General features: G+C 40.4%; 1 protein-coding gene across 5 annotated transcripts in view; it reads right to left on the bottom strand.

Moving 5' to 3' along the window:
* The window catches only part of zgc:154054 (Alpha-1,3-mannosyl-glycoprotein 4-beta-N-acetylglucosaminyltransferase B-like), a 45,398-nt gene that overhangs the window by 8,758 nt on the left and 14,633 nt on the right, over positions 1-22,007 (bottom strand). For 2 of the 5 annotated variants that reach the window (XM_081611535.1, XM_008419746.3), the window contains exons 2-10: positions 21,794-21,973; positions 17,026-17,163; positions 14,875-15,008; positions 11,060-11,106; positions 8,950-9,063; positions 5,605-5,680; positions 3,512-3,626; positions 3,279-3,409; positions 485-592 (exon numbers count right to left, since the gene is read on the bottom strand). In XM_081611535.1, the coding sequence (XP_081467661.1) occupies positions 485-592; positions 3,279-3,409; positions 3,512-3,626; positions 5,605-5,680; positions 8,950-9,063; positions 11,060-11,106; positions 14,875-15,008; positions 17,026-17,163; positions 21,794-21,973 (1,043 nt within the window). Of the gene's footprint in view, positions 1-484; positions 593-3,278; positions 3,410-3,511; positions 3,627-5,604; positions 5,681-8,949; positions 9,064-11,059; positions 11,107-14,874; positions 15,009-17,025; positions 17,164-21,793; positions 21,974-22,007 lie in introns of those variants that run through there. The other 3 variants (XR_014089253.1, XR_014089254.1, XM_008419747.3) reach the window with 2 other exon arrangements.

Raw genomic sequence — 22,007 nt, 5'->3', positions numbered from 1 at the left:
CTCTAGCAGGGGAGATGGATGGTTGCTTCTTCCTGCTCCCTTTTCGAACACCTGCAGTTTTGCTTTATAAAATATCTTGCGGAAAATTTTTAGCCATTTTTAAAATTATTATTATTTTCTTATTTTTGAAATTGTGTGAAACAAAGACAGACTGCTACCACAGATTTTTCCTAAGCACAGCATCACCATCCACAGATTGTAGGATTATATGAGTAACTACAGCATTTAAATTCCCTTTGGGAAAAATTAAAGTCTTTTGAAGTTGCATCAGTTCTCTGTCAGGATTTCAATTTTTCATCCAGAAAATGTTTTTGTGATAAAGTGAAAAAAATAAGTATGACTGGGTCGATTCCATCTCCCCATGGAGTCATTTAAATGTAATCAATGAAGCTGTCTGGTGCTTTTGTGGCACTCTGACGTTAGCTCCACACAGACAGAGGTCGTGACAGAGACGTGACAGGTCAGAGGTCAGAGGTGCACTCACCTTCAGACGCTGCAGTTTTCCAGGCAAAGAGGAATGAAGGCCAACATGCTGGAAGAGTGAGGGTTTATATCTCCTCTTCAGCATTGCCTTCTGTAAATCACAGTGTTTCTGCAAATGAAACCCACTGATTATTAGTGAGAGCAGAGATCACGTGTTGGAACACCCAAGATAGTCATTATTATGCTGATATGCTGCTCGCAGAAGCTGAAGATAAAATCAAAAGCCTCCAAAAGGTTAATGAACACATCTGGAGAGATCCAGGACTAGATCCCCATCAGGAATCCAGCCCTGATGGGGATATGTTGGTCACTTTTTGATCAAGTGATCAAAAAGCACTTGAGATATCAAAAAGCTGATCAAAAAGCACTTGAGACAGCACTTCCTGTCTCCTGTGAGACAGGAAGTCTCACAGGAGACAGGAAGTCTCCTGTGAGACAGGAAGTGCTGTCAAATAAAGTATTTTATTTGGAAAAGTATCAACTTCTACCTTCGTTCAACTTCTTTCCAGCAAAGACCACAAAATCTAGTGGTGCAGTCATTAGAGATGACTGCAGTTCAGTCATCTCTAATGCACTTACTTGAACTGAACCACTAGCACTAGCACAGCTAAACCAGAAGGTTCAATCACCTCATGACTCATTGTCCAGGTCTTAGCAGCCTGCCCTGGCGATTCACCTGTTTATACTTGGAGCATGTGGTGGGGTGAGCTGTCAATCAAGAAAACCCGGAGTGGAGTTTTATGGAATATCAATTAAGCGGAATGGATTCTTCAACAAAGTATTTGAAATGTGGTCTTATTTTATTTTAAATGTGGGGAGGAGGGATCAACACAAACCTCACTGGCGCAAGAATTGTACCGAAGCACACCTAAAATCCACAAACTGGTGTAGGTTCCTGGGAAGACCAGATGCTGAAGGACAAAGGAGTGCATCGTCTACGGATCTGCTGGATCCGTTAGCAAGGCAACGCAAGGCAAGACAAGGCAAGGCAAGGTTAAGGTAAGGTAAGGTACTTTTATTTATATAGCACATTTTCACATTTTTAGCAACAAGGCAGTTCAAAGTGCTTTGCAAGGGTGAAGGGGGGTGGTTTGATGGCTTTAAGGTGGGAGATAACCAGGCACTCACAAGACTTCATAAGGACAGAGAAAAGGTTTGAAGCCCTTTAGTCCTCGGGTTTTCATGACAGAATTGATGGTGGAGGTCTTGTAGCAGACCAGACCATAGCAGGGTTCGGTAGGTATTAAAAATGATGCTAAAGACTGGGAACACATTGCTTCAGGGTAGAACACAGACCAGCTGGACTAAATAAAAGACTCGGGGTTTACACCTGAGGGGTGTGTGACTGCAGAAGCCAAGAAGAGAGACGCTGCCATGTGGCTCCAAAGTTTTCCTGAAGAAGTTACATTTTCTGGCTTTAAGAGAAAGTTTTGTGATTCAGCCATGCTGAGAACGAGGACAAAGTTTTCTCTGGAATTGTTGGAACCACCAGACGTGCTGACAGGAGTGTCTTAGGCCTGGCGGAGAATATGGTGTAACATCTCTTGTTTCAGTTTACATCAAGGATGAGATATTTTGGGCCCAGTGTTATTTCTAAGCACTAGGGAGTTAACTTTAAAGCACCAAACCTTGCAGGAAGATTTACGTCAGGGAGCCTTTGTCTCCTATAATGACTGTTGCATGTGGTGACTATGATCTGGTCTCTGTCCCCACTCACACATGCTTCTTCTTTTTCCCTTTTCTAGACATCCGAGTTTGGATGATAACCAGGGTTTGTCATTGTTGGGACTCACCCTGGTGTGTGACGGTACACAGCACTCCCTATTAAAAAGCCTCTGTGTATTTCTCCAGGCTGCAGTCCTAAACACATCCCAGTCAGAGCATGCCTGCAGGTCCTCCACAGCCTCAGTGGTCCACTGCTACTATGTCCTCACAACAGATTTAGAAAGCTGGAAGTCTTGTCCGTATCAGGGGTGTACCCATAAACCGTCCCTGAATTCTTCTTTTTGGGAGATCGATAGGGAAATATTGATCTTACTCATCAATCTTCTCTACCTCACAAGGGTCTGAAAATCAGCCAGTGTTTCCTTCTGACAGACCTGCCCACCAGGTCACATGCTCCATGAACAGTAGTCCACCCACTGTTGCCAACTTAGTGACTTTGTTGCTATATTTCGCAATTTCTCAGACCAAAAAAAAATTTATTAAAAAAAAGGGGTCGGGGGGTAATCGGCAGGTCAGGCTTTTTATAAGCAGGCGATTGGCCAGAAATGTGCACTCTGCACCAGTACAGCATTGTAAAACACACCAACAGCTTCACAAACATGGTCAAACATGTAGAAACAGCTTTAACTTGTTCAGTCAGTGCAGATAGGAGCATAAACAGCTAATATAATGTAAATAATAAAGAAACTGAAACTGACTAAACAATAGGTTTGGTCAAACATGGAAAAATAAACTACAACAAACCAAATGGTTCAGAAAGTGAAATTAGGAATTATAGATATAACGTAAAAATAAATACTAGAGCATGACATCACTCGGAGCACAAAGAATAGAATTAGACTGAATAGATCTGCCCTTGTGGATCGGACACATCACTGATGTGGAATATTTTTCCACATCAGGACCGATATAGATATTAATACCAGATTGGTGCCTCTCTAATAATCATGTAGTAAATGAAATAATTCTCAGCAGACTGACGGAACATTAATGTTTTAACAAAGTGAAAATAACAGAGTATGACTAAAGTATTAAAGCTCTTGGGGTCTGGTTGGGGTCAGCAGACTTACATTATCTTTCTCTGGGTTGCAAACCTTCACCCACAGAATGTGATCCAGCAACCAGTCGATAGGCTTGTCTTTGTGGAACATGAGGAAGAACTCGGCTATCAACGGGAGGTCTCTGGTCTTAAACATCTTACCTGGAAACCACCCCCCCCCAAAAAAAAAAAAATCAGAATATGCTAGAACCAAGCCTCTGAGTAGGTTTCCCTCTGCGATGCTTTGAGGAAAGACAAACACACCTATAAAGCCAAGCTGGGAGAATTCCAGGTAGAGCCATTCGTTAGAAGATGCCTGTGTGGCGAATGCCTTCATGTCGCTATAGTAACCGCTCTTTGCAAAAACGTCGTCTTCCAACTAGAAAACACACGGATAGTTAGAGACTCACTTCCAGAACATTTTGTAGAGGAATGAAATAGTGCTGGAATAGAACACAGTGTAGCATTAACTGATGAGTCAAAGAAAGGCTGAGGGAAACATCACGCCACATTTGGAATCCTAAAAGTCCCGTAGCTTTAAGAAAATCTTGACTGTCACTTCTTCAACAAGATCACAATTCATCGGTCTGGGGTCAGAGGTCAGTGTGATGGACCTGTCAGGTAATTAATTGTTTGAGCTGCTTAATGTTAGTCACTCAGGGCCACATTTGTTTGCCTTCTGGTTTGTTTGGCCATTTTTTCCCAGAGTAAATATTTGCAAAGCATTATTTTGCGTCATTTCTTTTGTCATAACCCCAGAGCCAGGTTGTGACAGCAACAACCTAATTTCAAATATTGATCGGCATAAGCCAGAAACTATTAATGTTTTTTTTCCTGTTTTTTTTTTCATGTTTTTGTCAAACGTTTCAAAGCTCTGCTTTGTGTGACGTACTTAACTGAAACATTGTTTCTTCCTAACAATGTTAGGAATAAACATAGTTGAATATTAAATCTATAGACCTGTTTAATAAATTAGAATATTATGAAAAAGTCCCAATTATTTCAGGAACTTTAACACCAAGTGAAATTACATAGATTACACGCAGATGGAAGCCTTTATTTCTATTAATTGTGATGATTTCCACTTAAAGTTAATAGAAACATGAAATTTAGAATCAACCACCAGTACAACTCTGTTTCTATTCTGAAAAGGATTTTGCTGCACCAAGTCAGAACTCTGACCAATGGTACTAAAGCTTTCTGCTGCCAATATCATTTCGACATCTGGGTATGAATGGAACTGCATCTCAAAGCCTCACTCATTTAATCTCTAATGACACATTATAGAGATTTGTAGACAGGAAAGTTAGGTGTGATTTTAATTTCTTATATTAAATTCTTATTTTATTGATTGTAGAAGCTGTATGTAAATTTTCCCCTGCTAAAGCCTGCTAATAAAAATGTATTAAAATATCTAATTAGAGTTGTGGACAGTTAAATTAATTGAGTCATTTCATGAGTTCTTTCTTCTGATTAAGGTAAAACCAATTAGGGAGCTTCGGACATTTCTTTGGTGTTAATAAAATAATGACCTCGAGACTCTCTAAAATTTATCTAGACTACAACAAGTGCAGGTTATTGATAGAGAGAGAGCTACCGCTAACAGGAGCAGTTTCTGGAACTAAGCAGCTGTTGCTGCTCAGTTGACTGTTTTATTAACTGAAAAAGGTCATAGCTTCTGGATTGGAGGTAGTCAGAGTCTAGACGCATCTCTCTCGACAACAGTTTAAACAGATTGTCCTCTACATACTGAGCTGGAGTAATATTCAGGAATTAGAGGTTTTCCGGACCCGTTAGATGGAGAGATGGCCAGTAGTCGGTCTGTGAGAATTGTGAGGAGGTGGATATGGCTGACTATAACAGACTATTAAGTCAGACAAATAAAAAAACATATTTAATACAGAAATGTGGGCTTAGTTAGAAATATGTTCAATACCTACTTAAAGGTTGTTATTTTCAAGAGATACTTTAAATTTGACAATCGGGCCTGAACTCATTCAAATTAATTGAATATGACTGTATGAGGCAAATCTACATTTTTTTGTGCATATTTTGAACAAACTGTAAAGTGTGACATTTAGAAAACATATGAAAACATATCATATGAACAAACATATTCATCTGTAATTTAAACTGTATTTCATATTTAATGGAAATCTATAGCAATTGCAAAATTGCGTTTTTTCCAACATTTGCGGATTAACGACAAAGTTTTGTGCACATTTGTAATAGAAACGCAACTGCTGAGTCCACTGCTTTTCTGACACCACTCACAGGTGACATAACTCCAGTCTTGATGTTCAAAATGTCTCAGACATGAAATCTGCAGTTGCTTCATGGTAGAAGTCTAAAATCACCTGAACATAGTACGTTCCTTTGTCCTGTGCGTACAGCATGAGGAAGCTGTAGTCCAAATTCTGCTTAGTTCGCCATCTGCAAAACCAAACAAAATAAATGACTGAGTCCTGTGTATCTGTGAGATAAGCAATCACATCATTCTAACATTCTTATCACACAGAAATGTTCATCATCAGGCAAGCTGTGGCAGGCACAAGTATGCAGCAGAGCAGGCAGTGACGTAATCAGACAGCGAACCTCCTCATCAGTCTAACCGTGCTCAGCTGAATGAAGTGACAAAAGAAAAATCAGAAAAAAAATTGTCCTTCTGATCAGATCAACAGCAGAGCTACGCAGGAACGGATGAAAGGCTAACAAGATGCCATATAAATGTGACTCAGATTTTAACATGGTATTTTATGTCGACTTTAAAAAAAAATCTTTAGAAGTCAAAAAGTGGAAATGATTGAGTGGATATTTTCTCTGTATTGTATGACAGCAAACATTACTGTTACAGTATGAAAGCAGTCTGTGTCTAATAAAAATCCACAGTTCACTCAACCACAACCCTGCAAAAACACTATATCTTAGCAAGTATTTTTGGTAAGATTTGAATCTGTATATAGACAACTAAATTTACAAGTAACTTGTCAGCAAAGACTTGTTCCTCTGGCAGATTATTTCACTTACAACATGGGAAAATGTCTTCTTGTAACAGAAATAACCTGCCAGTGAAACTATTCCTTTTGTTGAAAGTGAATATTAAGACATTTTTGACTTAAAACAAGCTCCCATATCTTGCATATCTCACTTGCAAGTGAGTTTTAAGATATTTCACTAAAAACTGGATCAAAAATACTTCAGAGGTTTTAGAATGAAGAATTGGGTGAAATTGGGCAGATGAGCAGAATGTTTTTACATGAATGATTTTAGCAACAAATATTCACTCAGACTTACTTTGTGCAACAGAAAGTATGTTATCCTGACTGCTTTCAGTTGCTGGCTGTAAAATGTAAGCTTTAAAGCTAAATTCAAGCTGGGAAGACTCCAATCAACTCGCCGGCCTCTTCCATTACCCCGCACACGCTTCAATCAACAAGCACCCGAGCGCAGCCACTCAAGCCAATCACCTCACAAGAGTTCCTTCAAAAGCACCAACAAAGATGGGCTCTCCAGCCTTTCAGCCGCGCTTCGACCAACCTCCTCCCCCATCTCCACCTCCATCCGGGCGAGCACCTCAGTGTTCCCTCCTTCCTAGGCTCTTCTCCACCACCAGTGTCTGGACCCGGGGGCAGTGGCGCAAAAAGTGGGTATGCAGGGTATGCAACGCATAGGGACGCAGCACCAGAGGGGGCGCCAAAACCCCGTCTGGAGGGGGCGGCGCGCCGATGATGTTTTCCCATACACTTCTGCGCGACTTACGCTCCTTCACCTCGCGCACATAACGAGGTAAATGTAGCGAGTTTTACCCTTCACGTATCGTCGCCTCGGAGGGGAGGGGGGGCTGAGTGAGCCTCGCTCCTTCACCCTAACGTTCCTTCCCTCGTCGGGGGGAGGGGGGGCGCCGATCTATGTTTTTGCATCCACCTGAATAATGTGTAGTTGCGCCACTGCCCGGGGGAGAAGACTATTCTGAGCTCCAGCCCGAGCCAATCATCAAATCGCTTGATGATGCTCAGCACGAACGTCTTCAGCCAGGCCCGAGCGCCAAAAAAGAACGCAATCTAATAAATCTTTCTAACTGATGTTTTTTTTCTCTGAGTTTCTCCAGATTTAAATATAATTAAAGCTGCAAGCAACCTCGAACGGCCCTCGCAGCTCAGTGCGGCTCCGGCCTATTGGCCACTGAGGGGGTCCCAGGACCGCGGCCCGCCAGCCACCGCGGACGCTCGCACAGTTCCCGCACCCGTCCCCGCCAGGCCGTATGCAGGCTGTATGCATGCATGAGCTTAGCAGTGCTCCCTGACAATTAACCAAAAATCTGGTGCAGATCGGCCGATGTATCGAGGAGGTATAGCTGATGGAATAACCTAGGGGGCGCAGTGGAGTCAAATTGCAATTCAATGCTGTTGGGCTCTTTAGCGGTGAATAAAGATCATACATATCCAGTTTGGTGCCAATTGGATTTTCCATGTGTGATTTAGAGATAACTGTATGCATATGGCAAGGGACTGCAACCTGCATTTTGGCCACACCCTCACAGGTTCAGCCAACAGCCTGCATTCACAGGATTCATCACATAGTTGGCACAGGATTAAACCCATAGAGTAAAAGTAAGACGTACAGCAGAAAAAAACAGGTGACTTCCTGTCGGAAGTGGGCAGGGCTAAGGTGATGTCATTAATTGACCACCTAAATGTGACTTTACTACCATCAGAAACCTCACAATAAAAATCTTTGTTCTCTTAAGACTTTCTGTTATCCAACACACAGCTGAGAGCTGCAGTCTGTAACAGTAATGTTAATGATTGTACAACAATAACGCATCAAGTTTTTAAAAGTAAAACAAAGCTAAAATTCATGAGTTGAATATTTGTAGTTCTTGTGGTGAGACATTCTGGTGTTCAGGAAGGAGGATCATTTCACAGATTCAACCTCACCAGAGGAACAAACTTGATTCTATTTCTTTATTGTAAATATTAAGCACAACCATTGAGCTTTAAAAACTTTTGGTAAAAACTGACTAAGCATAAAACATTCCTGTTTAACCCTAACTCATTCATGCAGACAGGGTTATCTAGACTGGTCAGAATGCAAATTCTTTAGAGACACTATCAACATACTCTGGAAATGGTAGCATTAGCATTAGGGCTAAAGGATTAATTGTGATTAATTGATTATTATACTAAAGGAATGCTGTTTTTGTATTACAGGCAACAAAATGTATATATATTTTTTTATTTAAAAAAAGATTTGAATTACTTGTTTATTTGCATATTTTAATGTATTTCTAACACTGTATAAAAAGGCATAAGTAGTTAAATGAAAATCAGCAGAATTTGCCAATTTGTGGCATATTTTGCAATTGATTAATCAATTAATCGTCCAAATTATGAATGACTAAAGCAATCAATGCTTGCAGCCATAATTAACATGGAATTCTATAATTTTTCTGTAATTTCAGTAATCATTCTCTTAAATTTGTTATTCAGATGGGGGTGTTTTAATCGTGCTGGCATACAGACAGACTCAGTAACTGTTCAGAAGCATCAGCAGGGGCTTCAAATGCAGACAGATTTTACCATGACTTACCTAAATGCTCTTACACAAGAATACACTCACATTCGTTATGCTTGCTTTTTTGTAGCAGAGGGCGTTTAAGGAAGGAGTATGTATGTTTATGCATGTAGATTTTTGATGCATACTTGACTCTGTCCTTGGAGTCTCCAAATGTCTCTTTGAGGATGTTGAAATCGGGGTAATAATGCTGCGACGGGGAAACCACCTCCAGCAAACCGGACTGCACCTCCTTTGGAAAACTACAGAGGACAAAACAAAACAGGAGTCATATTTTCTTAAAGCAGTGCATTATTTTGAAGTCAAAAGGAAATATGTTTGATGCGTTTTATTTTTAATTTGCAGAAACAAAATAAACGAACAGTGTGGTGAGCATATGTATTCAGCCCCTGTCACTTCCATCAGCATCAGTGATGTCTTCCTATACTGTACCTTAAGACGGTGAGTAATGATTCCATGTCACTGTTGGTTATGCAGAAGGCCTGCAGCTCCAGGTCACAGACAGATGCAGTGGAAATAATGTGCAGACCAGTGATTGTTATTATCCTGTGTACTTTTCCACTTTCTCCAGCTTCCTTTTGTTTAGTGTTGAACAGGCCCTCAGGCAGCAGCTCATATTTCTATAAAAGTATCGACTTATGTAACCGTCACTGCAAATTTATGTCTGGGCTTGTTCTTAAATGCATAATACTTGGCATGTCATACAGAAATAAAACTTTCTGTATTCGACATCAAACCAACAATTCTGAAGTGATGACTTCACCAGCCGTCACCTTTGAGATGGAGATGACAGAACTCATCCATGTGACATACGCACATTAAAACCACCCAACCGGTACAAAGATAAAGCAACAGCTTCATAAGCCTGAACTATTAAAACAATCACTAAGATCCTGTATCAATAAAAATATAGCTATGATCTAGCGTGCTTCAGGTATCTCTTGTTCAGAAAGAGTTTTTGCAGGGTTTTGTTTTTATGAGTGGGACCATCTGTCTTCTTCAGGCTGCCAGCAGCTCAGAGAAGGATAAGGTTTGTCACAATAAATCAATTAATCACATGATAAATGAAAACAAACTCAATAATTTCCATTTGCAAGATTTATTGTTTTTATCTTTTATCTCTTTTTACCAAAAACTGGATGACAAACGTCTTTAGTCTGGTGCTTTGCTCTCTACTAGCTCTCTGCTTGAAGGACAGTTTTGTTTACAGTGACTTCATTATTTATTTTATTTGTTGTTTATTTTGTAAAAGTCTTCCAGTAAAATATCCATGAGAATTTAAAGTTTATTGATCTTTGAGAATGTGTTCTTGCATTGCTATGTTATTACCTTTATATTACTTGAAAATGGTTTCAAAACAACAATATTATTGTTCACCACAATAACTTCTGGGTTAAATGATTATCCAGCAGGCTTAGTTATTGTGTCAGACTTAAGGTGGAAAGCTGTTGGGTCTTTGTAAATCTGGACATTTTGCCTTCATATGAAATCAGGACAATACATTTTAAGGGGGTTTATTGTACTGGGTTACAAAAAAATATGTTTTGAAAGTTGTCTGTTTTTTCAACTGAATAAGGACTATTTTTGCACTACTAAGTCAAAAAATGACATCCATTTTTCTCAATGGGTTTTATTCTAATTTGATTTAGAGATTTTCAGTCTTCTGACTAAACTGATGACATTTTTGTGACATTCTCAGTTTATTTCCGTTAATATGTCTCATCCAAAAAAAGTTTTAGGAGAAAAAAAAAGTTTTCTAACAGAGTATATTAAACAAATGTTACAAACTTGGATTTCTATAAATTAAATAAACACTGATAAGGGTAAGTACATGTGAATTGAACATTACGTCTTCATTATCTAAAATTCTCCATATCTTTTCTGTCCTGATGGAATCTCTCCTCCTGCTCATCGCTCATTGATCTCAGATTGTCAGGAAACTGATCCAAATGCGAGAACAAGTAATTCATTTTGATGCTCATGTTGCTCCATAGTTCAGAAAGTTGACCTGGTTGAGCAAAACCAATGTGTTTCTTTTTATCCAACTCATCAAAATGACCTTAAAACAGCCAAAAAAAAAAACCCTAGACAGTCTTTTTGGCCATTGACCAGTGTAATTTTACAGCCTATAAGATAATTGTCCATGAAAAATAAGCAATGGAAGAGGCTCTCATTTCTAAACGAGAAACTCGTTTAGCAATGAGTTTTTCTCACTGGAAGCAACTAGAAGCCACTCACTTCTCAAACAGGCTGCGTGCAATGCCCTCCACATACTGTAGATCCGCCTACATTAACAAAGAAAAAAAAACAGGATAGTGAAGTTAACGTATGGAAGGCATGAATAAAGTGAGGAACTGCTGTGGTGTGAAGCGGCCGACTCGCTGTACTGGTCTGATCACATACAACAGGTGTCAGAATACCAGCTCATGGACTCTGTTCCTATTTAAATATGTTCAACACTCCACAGCAAACATTCCCCAGTGAACAATGGCTCACACATCAAAACTGGTTTTACATGTTGGAACAGGAGGAGTGTGTGTATGTCTCTCTGACAGCTCCGCAACACACCGACGACTTCTGGAGCTTCAGGTTGGAGGATTCTGAATCAGAAATGTTTGTGTTATCATGCAGTGTCCGTCTCAACAAAGAGGAACACATATCCCAGAATCACTCTGTTCTCACACAGAATGAAGAGCAAAAAATTTTATCTAAAGATGAACTTTGCTCTGCCTGTTTCTTGGTGATAAAACATGTTTTATGAGAAGAATGGTGGGAAAAATCAAAGGTCTGAATACAAACATGAGCAGAAACATGAATAGACTGGTACGAAGGTCTGTATCAGTCCCTTAATGTGATGCTACGGTCTTGAGGTTTCTACACTGATCTGCTGCTCCACTGCTGGTTAGCTGGCTGGAAGAAGGCCTCTACACTCACTTTCATGGAAAGTTAATTACAGGCTTTTCTCACAAGTTTTAAGATTCTCCACTTGTTTACATATATAAAAATTCCCTTCTCACCCTCTGCGGGTGGTCTCTCTCATATATATATATATATCTGTAACATATATATATGTTCTCCCGGCCATATATATATGTTCTCCCGTCCCCGGTCCAAAAGACCGGGGCCGGGAATCGAACCCAGAACCTTCTTGCTGCAAGGCAACAGCTCTACCAACTGCGCCACTGTGCAGCCCGTGCAGGGGGCCCTCCACAATTTAATTATTTATTTTTTTGTTCGTAGAAATAAAAATGAAAAAAAGGGGCCCTGTAAGTTACAAAATTAATCATATTGTATTTTCAAAGATTGTTTTTAGCAGTAAAAATTTAATGTTCCCACTCCCAGATCAAAAAACACACATCCATATTTGCCCTGAACACCCCCCCATCTGCGTTAAATGATTTGTTCCTGCTTGGAGCACTTGAGAGTGACGCTGTTCAGCAGCAGACAGTAGGAAACAAGAACGACAAGTTACTATGCTGCTAAGAAAAGTTAGAAAATCAGGTTTTCAAACAAAAAATAGAGGAGGGAGAGAAAAAGTCTGTTAATTTATAACCCAGATTGTCTCCAAGAGAGGCAAGTAGACTCTGAGATTATCAACCATTTAGCATAGTTAGCATAGCTACAAACTACTGTTTGCCTTAATTTCACTAGCATTTAATGAATTAAGCGACGGACTGGCGACCTGTCCGGGGTGAACCCCACCTCTCGCCCGGAGCGTTGGCTGGAGATGGGCACCAGCGACCCTCCCGACCCCACTAAGGGACAAGGGTGTAAGAAAATGGATGGATGGAATTAAGGAAAAAAATTACCAACATGTTCATATATTTAACTTGTCCCTTGTACCTTTTACCACTTAACAGGTGAGTCAATCAGCAGCAGCTCTAACCCACATCCCTCCTGACCCGTTCTCTCCTGAGTGAAAGAAATTAAAGCTGCACTATGTCACTTTTACACAAATATTTTTTTCACATATTTTTTAAAACTGTAATTACGTTGTGGCAGTATGGGATTGTAGAAGAATATAATTATATTAATAGTTAAAAGTTATGTTAATTCATATTAAGATATGTTTTACTGAAAAGGAATGTATTATGTCGAATGTCCTGGGTCAATCTGACCCAGTAAGGTGTTTTGCAAGAAATTCCTGGCAAGTGTCTTTTCCTGTTGCATGGGGAGAACTCAGCCAGAGTCTCTGTTTGGACAGACAAGAACTAATAATTATGTCCGAGCGGCTCCGACACAATTATGCCGGAGCCGAAATATTATTAATTAAGTTGTTTTGCAGAAGATTTTGGTGTGTCTCTATTCCTTCCATTGTGCGTTGCATGCAAATGGAACGAAAACAGAACATGGAAAGGATGTCTGTTTCGACATGATAAGACCAACTATTGAGACAAAAATTCTCTATTCAGTGGTCCTGAGATGGAGCAGATTTAGGTCCCTCTGTTGAAGGACGCGCAATAAACACTAAGAGAAAAGTGTGCCAGAAAAAACAACGATTACACGCCATTGGTCAGACGGTTTCCAATAAACAATAGCAGACTGAAACGGTATAAATGCTTGGAGCCAGAAGCAGGAGACATTTTGGAGTCTGAGACGTTGAAAATGAGATGATGAAAATGTAATGTGTGATGCCGCGGATGTGCATTAAATGTCTTCCTGTTTGCCTGTGAGCCAGAGAGAATCCATGTTGTAATTCATGAGTTTAGCACCTTTGAATTCCTCCATAGTATGAGAGATAATCTGTGAAAAATCCATTTCCCCTACCTTCTCCCCGTGCTACAGACAACCAGTCAGTGGCAGGAGTTTTAGTGCTGTCAATCACAATCTCATGTTGTGCTGCTCATTCTTCCTCCCCCTTGATTTGTGCCATGCTGCTGCTAGCATAGCACAGAGCTGTGCAGATTGAAACTGTGAATGCTCAGTTCAGTTAGGATAGCTACCAATGACAGCAGATAAATGGTTTCTTGTAATGATAAGTTGTTTCTCCACCATTAGCACATTTAGCAGTGAGTGAATGAGGCTAATTGACAGCGCTAAGAGCGTCCTACTGGTTCTGATTGGTTATTTTGGTCAGAACGGTGCATTATTTTAACCAGTAATAATAATCCAGGAAGGAGATTGATTGTTTTCACAGATTATCTGTCTCATAACAAACTGTTACGACATCGTGACAGCTTTAACAAATATGGAGAAAACATATTTTTTATTAAAGTTATATACCACAGCTTGAATAAAATGCAACTACATTGCATTTTTAGAAGTCTGGATTGTTTCATGTGTAGTTGCACGTTGCTTTTGACTGTTGCTCATAGGGAGAGACATTTTAGTATCTAAAACTATCCATCCATCCATCCATCCATCCATTTTCTTTCACCCTTGTCCCTCAGTGGGGTCGGGAGGGTTGCTGGTGCCTATCTTCAGCTGGTGTGCGGGCGAGAGGCGGGGTACACCCTGGACAGGTCGCCAGTTTGTCACAGGGCAACACAGAGACACACACAGGACAAACAACCATGCACACACACACTCACACCTAGGGGCAATTTAGACAGACCAATTAACCTGACAGTCATGTTTTTGGACTGTGGGAAGAAACCGGAGTACCCGGAGAAAACCCACGCATGCACAGGGAGAACATGCAAACTCCATGCAGAAAGACCGGAGCCGGGAATCGAACCCAGAACCTTCTTGCTGCAAGGCAACAGCTCTACCAACTGCTCCACTGTCTAAAACTAATCTAAAACTAATAGAAGAAATTTAAGCAACCTACTTGCATACCGGGTGTGAACTGTTGGATGTGAAATTCATGAGCAGTAAATATTGTGTTAATTATTAGTATTGAACCAAATAAACCAAGGCAGATGCAAGCCTTTAAAATTGTGATGCTTTTTAGAGGTCAAATAGACTCAAAAAATTATAACAGCAGCTGCGCAGGGGGGCCCAAACAAATTTTTTGTCAGGGGGCCCAAGATTCCTGGCGGCCACATAGTGGTAGGTAAAACAAGAAAATTATGGCTTATCATTCGTTTGAATAAAAAGCTGCATCATGTAACCTCAGCGACAAAGACGATGATGAGGAGATCCTGCATTTCTGAGGAGCTGAGGCCGGACAGTAGGGAGCTGAGGGTGCTGACCAGGTAGCTCTGTTTCTCACGCTTCACCGTGGGAATGCCCAGCACCATGCTCACTGTGGGAGGAGGAGAAGGGAGATGAACACTAAGTCATTGCTTAACACATGTCACAGGACCTGCTCTCATGGAATGTTCAGAAATGTAATTCCAGAGACAGACAGAGCAGCCAAACATTGTACTCAAGTAAGAGTAAGCATGACTTCAACAGCAACATAAAAGTAAAAAGTATCCGTCCAAGAAATTACTCAAGAGTAAAAACGTATTTGGTAAAAAGTCGATTCAAGTATGGAGTAACTGATGAAATGATAAATTATTTAATATTTAAAAATTACGTCATCAGTTGGACCAAAATATAAAGTTTAAATTTTGGTATTTTAAGGATAAAATAACAATAAGTCATAAAGTAACAAAAAATAACAAAATCAGGCAAGAAAAAAATTTTCAATATCAGTTTCTTTCGGTAAAAAACAGACTTGTCAAACTTTAACAAAAATTGCAGGTGTGCATTTGTGTCTGGTAAAGTTTTGGTTAAAACATGTTTGTTTTTATATGTCACCCCACAAAAATTACATTAATTCCAATATACCTTCTCTTTGTTTTAGATGTGGTAAGGAGGAAGGAACATTCATCCATGCCACCTGGCATTGCTCTAAATTGCAGGGTTTTTGGAAGGGGGTTTGTGAAACGTTATCAGACATTCATGGCATCATGATTCCAATAGACCCAGAGAACTGTTTACTAGGGAACTTTATAAATTCCAATTTAAAGACAGTCTAGGCAAGAAACTTACAGAAGTCCTTTTGGCAATTGTTAAGAAATGTATTACAACAAAATGGAAATCAGACTCCCCCGTCCCAATTAAAATGTGGTTTTGTGAGATTAATAGCTGTGTGACACTAGAAAAATAACCTATTGGATGCAGAGTAGAAGTAAGACTTTTTATAAAATATGGCAGCCTTTTCTAAGTTATATGCAAAATCTACCAGCACATTGGATTGATTGATGATCCTGTAATCGAGCTGGACTCGACAGGATTTATGAGCGAATCTGATACCATCTGTGATAGAGATTTTTTGGTATTATCATTTTGTTGTTACTTTAGTTCATATTCAGTCTAATGTTAGTCAGTTTAAAGTGTTCTCTTCTTTAGTGTGTGTATAAACTGACCTGGAGGTCACAACTGCCTGTTCATCTTCATGTGAAACAGTTTGACCGAGATTTGAACCGGGCTCAGACCGTAGATCAGATATCACATCTGGAACTGGGTTGCTAGTTGTTTAGGTAAATTGTTTTACGACCTTTGCTGTGTTTGGGTAAAATGTTTTACGACCTCTGCTGTTTTTCCTCTGCTGTCTATCTTGCCTATCCTCCCTCTTTGTTGCTTGATAATAAAAGACAAGCTGTACCCAAAGATCTTCAGAACGCTCTGTGAACGGCTCGGAGGAGCAATTGACAGAGTCTTCTCCTTTTGCAAAAGCTTGGCTATAAAATTCATATACGTTGTCTGTGGTTCTTTTATGTAGGTTCTAGAAAAATACTTATCAATCTGCCTCTCAATCCATTTCCAATTCATATACATTTTATTTCATCCCTATAGATTACCCACAGTACCCACCCCCGTTCAGTCCTTCTTGTTATTTGGTTGTTGTGTTATATTATTGTAAATGTATTTTATTTTCAATATGTCTCATTGTTTGAATTGTGATTCATTGTGTACCAGTTTTGTCCTGTCAGTTAATACTTGTGATGTTACTACTAAAAATCCAAAATAAAATATTCTAAAAAAAAAAAAACATGTTTATTTTTCATTTCATTCAGTGTGCAGAGAATCCAGGAATTTTATAAAATTATTCAAGTAGAAGTAAAAACTCCTAAAAGTAAATTCTTTGAAAAATGTTACTCAAGTAAATGTAACTAGTTACTACACAATTCTAGTTGGTAACATCCTAAGAACTAGAAATCAATTTGAAACAAATATGAAGTTTGGATCATAAAAAAGTCCTGATACATTTGACTTTATATGGATTATGCGATGCGATATTGTGTGTGCGTGTGTGTGTGCATGCTCCATACCTCCGCTGCGTCCCTTCCCCAGCACCACATGAGGCACCAGGCTGTTGGGATGCTCCCTGAGGTGGGGCATGTAGAAGTGAATAGTGGCCTGAGGCAGTGGCTGTCTGCTCAGGTCATCCATTGGATGTTTTACTGTTGCTGCCACACAGAAAGACCAAAAACAAAAACCACAGTATTTGAAAATCATTATGATGCCTATTAAGCTTTCCGACGTCAGGTTCCTTTAATGTGTCTCCAGCCCAGAAGACGTAACATTCAGACTCAGACAACCCTCAACTATAACTTTATAGTTCTGTGGCTGCTGGGAATCATCCCGCAATGCATTAATCAACTCTCCATCGCTAGGAAACATAGACACTATAATTTATTCCCAAAATCCTCAATTCTTTTCAATTTTGTTTTATTTTGTGCTTCCACACTTTAGAGTACCAACCCTCCTGGTTACAACTAAGTAAACGCTGTAAAACGACTTTATAATCACGACCTTGGTTCAACAGAATTTCTGTTTTTGTGCACTTTGTTTAGACAAAGGGGACAAATAGCCTTTGGTCTTGGAAACAAATTGCAGGGAGTTTCCAACTTTAGAGAGGGTCAGAGACGGCTCTTGGTTGGATGAGCAAAGATACTCCTTACTTGAATAAATTAAAAGACAAGAATACGCCTTTACTATAAAACTTTCTACACAGGAGTAACAAATTAGATTTTGCTCTTGCAATTCTACAAAGACGTCTTTGCACGTTTTTGCTTTTCTTTCTTTCTTTTTTTCTTCCTTCTTTTCCATTTGTCTCAGGTAAATGAATGTATCTCTCTGTTGTTCTGCAGTTTCTGTTGTAATTTCATACGTTGTCTTCTATTGGATTAAACTCTGTAATTCTGTGACGTCAACACTCATTGTTGTTTTCTGTGTGGCTTCACTTCGGCCCGCCAGAAAAACCTGGGATCCGTGAGAGGAAGATAGAGCCAGAGATTTTTCCTAAAATATTAAAACCTAAAATCTTCTTCTTCAACATGTCTAACACTGTAAGGAAACATTAAAATAGCAGTTCTGAGGAAACAATGCAAAGCATCAGGAAGTGAGTCAGACCAGACTTTTGCTTTGATCTAGATCAGTGTTTCTCAACCTTTTTCGGGTCAGCGCCCCCCTAGCCCTAATCCAGGTCCCTCACCGCCCCCCACCAAAGAATTTGTAGGTTACTTTGCACTGACAATTATTTTATTATTAATATTACTATCATTATTGTTTTGAATCGGCGCACCGATTATGTTTTCCCTACACTTCGCGCCCCTTACGCTCCTTCATCTCGTACACATAACGGGGTGAATGTAGCGAGTTTTGCCCTAAACGTATCGGCGTCTGGAGGAGGGGGTTTGGGGGGAGTGTATGTTTCTACGCTCCTTCGTGGGGGGGGGGCGCCGATTTATGTTTTCGCATCCACCTGAATAATGTGTAGTTGCGCCCCTGCCCATGGCACTTCAACGATATTATTTTACCTTTTATCTGGGAATAGTGTCTGTTTATTCTTACCATACAGTCCTTTGTATTAATTATTGCTCGAAAGGTCTTGCCATACCAGTTTATTCCTCCGTATTTACTTTAGTTTCTTAGTTTATTCTTGCATTTTGTTCTTCATTCATTTCCATTTAGTTTCATTTGATTAGTTTTATCATCTCGGTTTATTGCCATGTCCACTTTAGTTTCTTTCCTGTTGCTAAATTTATTTTATCGTTTATTGACCATCAGTAATATTCATTCATCACCTGCTGCGCCGCCTAATCGTCATGTGTTTCACATCATGTGTTGATTTTTCACTGTTCAGCGTCGGATTCTCTGTTTTTATGCCATAATTCACATCTAGTTCGGCGCTCCGTTTTATGCCCCACTTGTCCTGTTTCAGAGTTTTGCGCAATGTGCGCGGCGGTTTTTTGTTTTTGTTTTGTTTTTTTAACTCCCTAAGGTGCAGGGCGGTCGGGAAACATGTCGATGGGGAAAAGGCAGACTGACATGAACCTTTTAAAACAACGGAAACAATTTCTACATTCTGATTATTGAAATTTTAAAGTGCTGTGTTGTTCTATTACCCCGTTTCATACCGGACCACTTACAGCACCGTGTTAACGCTATAAAATGAACGCTCTCTATCGAGGAATCACCCATGGAGGGATTTCTTTATTTAAATGGGTTCATTTTTCAGAGGGACACAAAGTGAGGGCATCGTGATTTAAGTAATTTCATGTTTATAAGAGCGATTTTCTGTTGTTCTTCCATGGAAGCGGGCAGCTTTCAAACGGAAATAAAACACTTTTTAATATAAATTGCTGCTTTGACATGATCACAGAACTGCCAAAACATATGTAGCCTACATAAATACCATACAAAGTGAATCACAGCAGCGTCATCAGCCGGTGTAACACTGAACTGATGCGAGCGGACTGCGCCATGAAGCTACAAACACTGAATAGAAGATGAGCTGCCATCGATACAGTTGCAGCCAAGCAGGATTTAATGTTACACAGTACAGTTTTACCAAGTTGCTCAAAGTCTAAACTGGTATTGTTGTGGATTTAAGGTGTAAAGTTTACCGTCGACCAAACGCCCCCCAAAGGCATCCCAGCGCCCCCCTTTTGTAAAAATATCCTCCAGCGCCCCCTGCCGTCCTCTGAACGCCCCCTGGGGGGCGGTACTGCCCACGTTGAGAACCGCTAATCTAGATTAACATGTCATGATCACTGTGAAACGGAGCAGGGTCTTCCTTTGACTATACAGAAAAAAGGGGTAAAAATTTCTTCTGGTCCAAAATTAGTCTAAGCAGTTATTGTAGTTTCCCTGTAAAGTGTAACTGAGTTAGTTATGGTTAGTAACTGTTTAACACAAATCTTAGAGAAAACATTTTAAAATTCCAAGAGGACAGATGCCCAAGCTACCAGAATAAGGGAACAAAGAACGGGGCTAGAATGGCTCCAAATATTTGAGCGTGAAAGTAGAGTTCTTATCCTGTGGCCACTCACTGAAACTATCCATCCATTATCTACACTTGCTTATCTCCAGGTGTGCACCAATAAATCAGCCCTGATTTGCTTCAATTTGGGAGATCAGCAATTACAGGTCCTTCTCAAAAAATTAGCATATTGTGATAAAGTTAATTTTTTTCCATAATGTAATGATAAAAATTAAACTGTCATATATTTTAGATTCATTGCACACCAACTGAAATGTTTCAGGTCTTTTATTGTTTTAATACTGATGATTTTGGCATACGGGCTGCACAGTGACGTTGGTAGAGCTGTTGCCTTGCAGCAAGAAGGTTCTGGGTTCAAATCCCGGCCCTGGTCTTTCTGCATGGAGTTTGCATGTTCTCCCTGTGCATGCGTGGGTTTTCTCCGGGTACTCCGTTTTCGTCTCACAGTCCAAAAACATGACTGTCAGGTTAATTGGCCTCTCCAAATTGTCCCTAGGTGTGAATGTGTGTGTGCATGGTTGTGTGTCCTGTCTGTCTCTGTGCTGCCCTACGACAGACTGGCGACCTGTCCAGGGTGACCCCGCCTCTTGCCCGGAACGTTAGCTGGAGATAGGCATCAGCAACCCTCCCGATCCCACTAAGGGCCAAGGGTGTTAAGAAAATGGATGGATGGATTTTGGCATACAGTTAGTGAAAACCCAAAATTCCTATCTCAAAAATTTAGCTTATCATGAAAAGGTTCTCTCAACGAGCAATTAACCTAATCATCTGAATCAATGAAGTAGTTACTAAACACCTGCAAAAGATTCCTGAGGCTTTTAAAAGCTCCCAGTCTGGTTCATTACTCAAAACCGCAATCATGGGTAAGACTGCCGACCTGACTGCTGTCCAGAAAGCCATCATTGACACCCTCAAGCAAGAGGGTGAGACACAGAAAGACATTTCTGAACGAATAGGCTTTTCCCAGAGTGCTGTATCAAGGCACCTCAATGGGAAGACTATGGGAAGGAAAAAGTGTGGCAGAAAACGCTGCACAACGAGAAGAGATGACCGAACCCTGAGGAAGATTGTGGAGAAGGGCCGATTCCAGACCTTGGGGGACCTGCGGAAGCAGTGGACTGAGTCTGGAGTAGAAACATCCAGAGCCACCGTGCACAGGCGTGTGCAGGAAATGGGCTACAGGTGCCACATTCCCCAGGTCAAGAAACTTTTCAACCAGAAACAGCGGCAGAAGTGCCTGATCTGGGCTCAGAGAAGCAGCTCAGTGGTCCAAAGTACTTTTGTCAGATGAAAGCAAATTTTGCATGTCATTTGGAAATCAAGGTACCAGAGTCTGGAGGAAGACTGTGGAGAAGGAAATGCCAAAATGCCAGAAGTCCAGAAGTCCAGTGTCAAGTACCCACAGTCAGTGATGGTCTGGGGAGCCATGTCAGCTGCTGGTGTTGGTCCACTGTGTTTTATCAAGGGCAGGGTCAATGCAGCAGCTAACAGGAGGTTTTGGAGCACTTCATGTTTCCATCTGCTGACAAGCTTTATGGAGATGAAGATTTCATTTTTCAAAAAATTAGCTTGGCTCTTTGGGTTAAATCCTTCATGTCATCCTTCATCACCAGCTGAGCTAACCCAGTCTGCTTCTACATGCTTTTCGTTGTGCGTATTCACACACTGACCAAGAAATCTTGAAAGTTTACAAAAATCTTGGCTGCACTGTAGCAGAACCTGTTGAGTGTATTTGCTCTTCTACAGCACTCCATGAATCTACTAGTGACAGAATGTGTTGGACTGGTCTGGCTGAGTGCTCTGCTACTCACCCATAATGCTGCTGCTGCTGCTGGACATGTTGCTCCAGAGGTGGCTGACATTGGCAGCGCGTGTCATGTTCCCCAGCTGCTCAAGGATGATGCTGAGATCCTTGCTGACCTTTCCTCCCAGCTCTTCTGCCACCGACAGTCTCTTGTACAGTATCTGCAGATCTGTAGTTGTGGAGATAGCTGTATACTCTAGTGATTATGCTTTCTATGTGGT

The sequence above is a fragment of the Poecilia reticulata genome, chromosome 10, assembly GCF_904066995.2.
Source record: "Poecilia reticulata chromosome 10, P_reticulata-male-v2, whole genome shotgun sequence".
In the NCBI taxonomy this organism is placed as follows: domain Eukaryota; kingdom Metazoa; phylum Chordata; class Actinopteri; order Cyprinodontiformes; family Poeciliidae; genus Poecilia; species Poecilia reticulata.
This window is presented reverse-complemented; position numbering and strand designations above follow the sequence as displayed.